At 39.8% G+C, this 6,951-nt stretch overlaps 1 protein-coding gene across 1 annotated transcript in view; it reads left to right on the top strand.

The window, feature by feature from the left end:
• Positions 1–4,059, top strand: part of LOC104465028 (solute carrier family 25 member 33-like) — an 8,216-nt gene extending 4,157 nt beyond the window's left edge. Inside the window, 4 exon segments of the mRNA XM_010077917.1 lie at positions 8–108; positions 1,182–1,248; positions 2,586–2,869; positions 3,484–4,059. Of these exon segments, the coding sequence (XP_010076219.1) occupies positions 8–108; positions 1,182–1,248; positions 2,586–2,869; positions 3,484–3,686 (655 nt within the window). The 3' untranslated portion in view covers positions 3,687–4,059.
• Positions 4,060–6,951: the final 2,892 nt, after the last annotated feature.

The following is a 6,951-nucleotide window of genomic DNA, read 5'->3' as shown; positions in this document are numbered from 1 at the left end:
CCTACAGAGCTGTCTATTTTGCATGCTACTCCAAAGCCAAAGAGCACTTTAATGGCATTTTTGTTCCCAACAGCAACACTGTGCACGTCTGTTCTGCAGGTTCTGCGGGTATGTATTTGTAATTCATCTTCAGCGTGGTCTGCAGCAATACCCCAGTGTCCAGCCCCTCGCCAATAGGAGGCAATACATGCATTGATACCTGTGCGGCTCTGAGATGCACCTTAATTCTTTAAAGTGTTTATTCCAAGCTGTTGTTGCTACAAGACTTCTATCCCCCTCAATAGTTAGGGAATGAATAGAATTAATCATAAGGTGGGATCTGGACTTTCAGTCTGTCTCTACAGGACCTAGGCTAATAGACCAGTCTTGGCTGACAGCTCTGGATAACTGCGGTATATGAATGAGTACAGAGGCCAGTATGTGGCATGTTCTGAAAATGTACACTTAGTTTGATGTTGTATATGCCGGAAAATAAGTTTGCTAGCTCCTAACTTACCTTGTCTGCAGAGGAATTGTTTTCCTGTTCAACACTGAAATATTTCTAGGTTGTTGTTTACTAAATTGGGATGAACTTTTTTTCCAACTGCAAACTTTTTTTCAAATTGTTTTAGAATGTTGTATTTTTCCTACCAGGATGGGGAAAGTAGTTTGTTCTTGTAGGAAAAATACTGCAGAAGAGCTCCACTAGTTCAAGCATCAGTCAGCAGAGTGATTATTAAAAATAATCTTTCCCAAAGTAACGCCCTAATTATGAGTGGATTCTGTTAATGAGATGGCTCAATGGCACCACCTAGAGCCTTGGGGAAAACAAAAAACTAATAAATGTGTGTGTTCCCCACAGGTTTCCTTTTATCTATTATTGTAAAATGTAGTCAGTAAGTAAGGTATCTTGTTTACACCAGTCTTTAGGAACATGAAGTACATATTAAAATAGGTGCCAAAAGGAAGAATCTCCTAAGAAATTCCAAAGCCATTGGTTGATGTCTCCTGAAGTTTAACAGGAGATGGTTTTCTGGCAAGAGAGAGATCGTAAGCTACAAGCCTGCATGTTTTTTGAAACCTCTAGATAGAGCTGGTAACTAGAGCTGTTTCACTGCACGGTGTATAAAGTTCATGTTTGCCAAGGCAGTACACTGGCCTGCACTCAGCTATTCTTCTGGTTTTCTTTTCTTTTTTTTCAGCCTTTATCACAAATTCCCTGATGAATCCTATATGGATGGTGAAAACCAGAATGCAACTGGAACGGAAGTAAGTAATTGATTGAGGGAAATTGGATGCCACCGAGTGGCTAAGGGAGCCTCTGGAAAACTGAACTTATACATTTTTACTCATGGGTCTTTGTACTTTGATAGATCTTGCCCAGTTGTTACCCTGACTCTCAATTCTGCCTTTCAAGCCACCGTGCTTCTGCCTGACGAGACTAGAGGTTAAGGTTCTGTGTGTTTGATGCATGGTTACTACTGAGAAGGATGTGGCAGTTGTCCTGAGTGCCGAGTTAGGTTCAGTTTCTGGTTTCACTGTAAATCTTGAGTGAAGTTGGGCATAGCATCAATTTTCTCTCAGATTCCTGCTTACAGAATCTTCTGTACTCCAGGAGTTGAGGTTGAGAATAAATATATCAAGGACTGAAATGTTTTGATACAGCAATAATAGAGGCTATGGAAAGGTCAGAAGAACTCACGTGGGAGGCTGAGCATGAGGTTGCAGTGTGTCCCACTTGGCAATATCACTTGTACTGATCCTGGATCACACAGACGGGTGTGTTACTGCAGCTATCCAAGGTTACTGATACACAGCTAGGTAGCTGTAAACAGAAAGGATGATGTTTTGAAATTGTAATAAAGCCACCGTAGTTTAGTTTCATAAAACATTCTAGAGGCAATAAGAATCTGTTGCAGTGGTTTAATGTTCTTTTAATGTTCTTTTACTTCCTTCAGCATTGTATTACTGTTAACCATACCTCCCGAAGACAAAGAGGGAATTTGCCAGTAATATCTTTTAGTTGAGCGATTCACATTCACTGGTGGATATTGAAGCAATGAAAGACTCTGCTAATAATGTGACTGCTTTGAATGGAAATTCCTTCCTGCAAGGACATGTTAGGTCAGATAAGAAGGATCCTTTAAGGCACCACAACTTATAAATTATTTATAAGACTTAATTCCAGCACTTCACAGGGTGGCACCTTTGAACTGAGTGCTGCCTCCTAAAATGAATGATTATTTCTCATGTAGCAGACCTCTGTCTCTTGGCCTGATGAAGATGACTTGAAATGGAATTACTAGTTTAACACAAAGCAGTGTCTCTTCAGTGCTTACTGTCTTCTAAAGCATTGGTGTGAACTGCGACAGACTGGATAGAGCTGAAAGAATTATTACAAGTATGTATTAGTGAATTAGCAAAGCCAAGTGTGCACTCTTAGCATGATAGCCCTGCTCTATGCAGCTTTCCTAGAAGATTTTTGGAGTAAAACTTAGCAAGAGAACCATCTCTGTAGTTGTAAAAACTATTGAAAGCTATGAGGTTTTTTTAATATTAATTCTTTTTCTGGGCTCATTATATGTTCTGCTCTGTTTCTTTTTTAGAGTCAGGGGTTCAAAACCGATGAATGCTTTGCAGTGTGCCAAATATGTTTACCAGACAGAAGGTGTCCGTGGCTTTTATAGGGGCCTGACTGCCTCCTATGCTGGGATCTCTGAGACCATTATCTGCTTTGCTATTTATGAAAGTTTAAAAAAGCATTTAAAGGAAGTCCAACTGCCCCCTTCTTCTCCTAATGTGGCGGAAAGGAACTCAACAAACTTCTTTGGACTGATGTTTGCTGCTGCTGTTTCCAAGGGCTGTGCTTCTTGTATTGCTTATCCACACGGTATGTTAACTTTTATGATTACAGTAGAACAGCTGTTGCCTGTAATCCAAGACAAATGGTGGGGTTTAGGGCTGTAAAATTCTTAGTCATTTGAACATCCAAATGCATGTTACTGTGACGTATGCATATGCATTGGCATTTGTGCATATGCAGTGGTGGTCCCACCATTCCCAGTTAGCCATGTAAGTTGGTGATTGGGACTTCCTAGTTCAAAAACAGCTCAAACCAAGAAGCTGTGGGATTCTGTGGTCAGGTGGTAGGAAACACTAGTGGGCGGAGCAGTGTTATTCTTTTTGGATAGACATGAATATTATCGTGGTTATAGGAAAGAGCAGTATCAATTATGTGAGCATCAGTGAAGCATTTAGTTCTGCTGTAGCCTTAATGAGCAAATAATCCATTTATTCCATACACAAGGGGACTTATCTTTAACTTTGCTTCTTGCCTGAAGGGCAACATGTACAGGATTCCATGGCTAAAATACCTGGCAGGCAATTGGTACAGGAAGGTTTTCATGTCCCTGGGTTTTGCATGCTCTTTCCTGGTAATGGCGTGCTTCTCAATGGGAAGCTTTAAGTCTTGTTAACCTTGGGGTCTGTTTTACTTTTCTGCAGAGGTCATACGGACCCGGCTGCGAGAAGAAGGCACTAAGTACAAGACTTTCATTCAGACAGCACGGCTAGTAGCACGTGAAGAAGGCTATCTCGCCTTCTATAGAGGACTCTTTGCCCAGCTCATCCGGCAGATACCAAATACAGCCATTGTGTTGTCCACCTACGAGTTAATTGTGTATCTGTTAGAAGACCATGCAAAGTAGCAGAGCCAAGACTCCTATTACAGTCTGTAGACCAATTTCTTCGTTGAACAAGTAGTCCTTTAACTTTAGAGACTGATGCAGGTGGCAGTGCTGTTGGGAAAAACTACAAGTCTGTGACCACCTGCTGGATATTTCCTTTTGGATTCATGCTTTCTGAAAGGTCTCAAGTTGTTAACGTTAGTAGTTAATTATAACTTTTTTTTAACTTAATGATAATTAAACTGCTACTAAATTAAATTACACTATTTAATTTAAGTATATGTTTGTCCTTAAGCACAGCCACATGTGGTCAAGGAATGTACCTCATACTATCAAGTGATCTTTTGGACTGATGTTCATTAAAACTGTATTAAAAGAGGAGAAGAACTGGTTTTGAAATTTGAAACTGTCGTCTTACCACTGGAGTCATGTCACTTTTTAGCACTGTAGTAGTCTAATGCCCAAATAACTTTGAAAGTTCTTCTGGTTTATTCAAGGCGCATCATTCATTGCTGCGTGAACATCCTGGAGTGCTCAAGTAGGACAATCTTGTAGTACGTTTCTCTGTTTTGATGGTATGAAACATGCACACCAGAATGTCTTAGAAAAGCCTCTTGCACTGGCAATATTGCTGGAGTATGATTGTGGGAGTAAAAATTCAATTACACTACTGCATGCATCTATGGATTTGGGATACATGCTTTTTATTATTAATAGTTTCTTTATGTCATTACTTGATTTACTGAAGGAAACAAGGATTTGCCAGCTTAGTGCAGCCTGTTGAACAGTTCCCATGTTTCATTATAGATATATCTGCCTTCCCCTTCAATGACATAATATCAAAGGGGTATTCTTCAACAGTAGTCATGATACACTTCTTACCTTTTAGTTATAAATCAAATATAGAATCATAGAAACATGGCGTACTTGAGATTAGTCTTTTCATAAACATTCAAATATGCTTTTTATTTTAGTCGTCTCCTTGCAACTTGTATTGCAGCAGTACCTTGCGATTAAGGTATTGTATAGGAATAATTACTGGCAGAGCAGGATAAAATGTTTTAGAACTCATGGGTGGATTGGTGTTTTGCTCTCCTATTCATGAGTGTCATTTGCTTTGGCAGCTGAGACAAACACTACAGCATTTGAGCCCAGCTTCAGTCTTCGCTGCTGTTGGACTGAACAATGAGCTTCTCATGGTCTGAGCAGGTGTTGAGTTCTTGAGCATAAACAAGTGCTTATGGACATCTGACTTCAAGGACCATATGCAGCAGAGGTGGTGTTTGAACTTGGAAGGATCATGCAAAGCATTAAGAAACAGCTTACTAGTGAGTAGGGCTGTCTTTTGTAAGATAAAGGTTGCAGGCTAGTATTTTGTTGCAGAAATATAATGGGTTGATAACTGGATTCAAACCTTCACGTTTGTTCTCATTAGAACCCAGCTGATGACTGGTACTTGAGGTCATATTTGACATCAGTGTGATGGAGGACCACAGTGCAAAGAGGGTAGAATGTGTGTATACCTCATTATGATGCAAAACTTCAAAAATAACTCATTTCTATTATGTCTTACTGAAAATAACATATCACATTACCCCTAAGCTAAAACAGGAAACAGTTGAGTAACTGAAAACTGGCATGGCTTTTTTTATGGAGACGATGAGCAGCAAAAGCTTTAGTCTCTTTATAGAAGTCAAAACTGTCACACAGTGCTGTTTCTATTTTTAAGAACTAGGACACTTGTCCTGCTACTTTGAAACATTTTCTGAGATTTGCTTGCTTAAATTAGTATTCTGTAATTAGAGTACCCTAGCTTACTTTTAAAGTGTTAGTCGAATGTGTAGACTGCTGATATCTTTTGAGAATGAGGGGAGGGAACTCAAAGCCTTTCGAGGAGTTTGGGACTAGGTAAGAGAGACAGCCAGAGAAAGTGAACAATTTTTTGTTCTGCCTAAATCTGATGGAAAATCATGAATTCTGCTGGATTTTTGGTTTTGTTCTTTAAGCCTTGCTACCAGCCCTGACAGAATTAGTCTTAATTTGATAGGGCATTAACAAGCCATATTGAGAGCTAATAGAATTTCTCAATTAGTATAATTTCCTCCTTTTTCCTTCCCCTCTCTACTAGAATTTTTTAAAGTCACTAACCCTTGATTCCTTAACCTTGTAAAGAGTTAATGTTTTTAGGTGATGCTTTGTGAGCAATCCCATTGATGTCACAGAGTATGGAATAAGCCTATTACCAGAGGGAAAAATCTTAAGTCTTTTTTTTCCAAAGGGATATCTGAATTTAAAAATAACCAACCTTTCTCTGGTGGTGAAAGAAAAACTAAAAGTATTTTTCACTGTTCATTCCACTTCCTGAACAGTCGATTTCATGGAAGGTAAGTAAATTTGTTTGTGGTTAGAATGTCCTGGGCAATTTCCCTCCAGCATCTATGGTTGGACTGATGCTACAGATATAGTTGATAGGAAGGGAGGGACTTCACAGAAAAAATAAACAAGCTCTCAAGTACAAAGTCCTAGAGGACATGCAGAAGGCCTTGACGTCCCAAATGACTGGGTTGTTCTTCCTCCCTTCCCTATTATTTGGTCTCATAAAACAATCCCTAAATAATTGAGCTAAACAATGGAAAAGAGATGGAAAAATTATGTCCCCCTTGCATCTATCAAGAGGAAATAGTCACTGTTACTCCACAGAATTAATTCCCATTGTTAAATCTGTGGAGGTAGAAATGGAACAGTTTAGACCCCAACCACAGTTAAGCTTAAAATTACAGCTTACTTCCAGTACCAATAATTGTCTGTGGAGAGCTTTTCCATTTGTGGCTCTTTACAAACATGATGTCGACACAGCTTGGTTCTCCTGAATTTTAAGCATCTCTGTCTATTGTGCTGAGAGGGTTTGTTGGGTTTTTTTGTTTGTCTGTTTTAACCAGGAAAACAGATATGTAGTTTGAGACAGGGTCATCTCATAGTTTGGAGAGGTCTTCATGTAAAAGCAGGGCATGACTGTGAAACCACCAACTCCTTACAGTTCTGCAAGAACAGTAAATCCCACCCATGCGTGCTGGGAGGGCAGAGCATAAATGGGTGTTGCTTTGCTTTCCAGGGGAGAGCTGCTGAACAAGTCTGACCTGCATCTACTCCCATCAGTGACCTGAGGGCTTTCTGCAAAGCTGTGCTGGTTATCAGTCTGTCCGGAGAGAGGGAGAGTCTAGAGCAGCAGACTTCTGCTTCTGGCTCACAGGTAACAAACCTAAGGACCTGCCCACAAAGCCCTGTA

Source organism: Pterocles gutturalis, unplaced genomic scaffold (genome assembly GCF_000699245.1).
Source record: "Pterocles gutturalis isolate BGI_N339 unplaced genomic scaffold, ASM69924v1 scaffold18858, whole genome shotgun sequence".
Taxonomy (NCBI): Eukaryota; Metazoa; Chordata; class Aves; order Pterocliformes; family Pteroclidae; genus Pterocles; species Pterocles gutturalis.
Note: the sequence above shows the minus strand (reverse complement) of the source record. Positions and strands in the feature narration are given on the sequence as shown.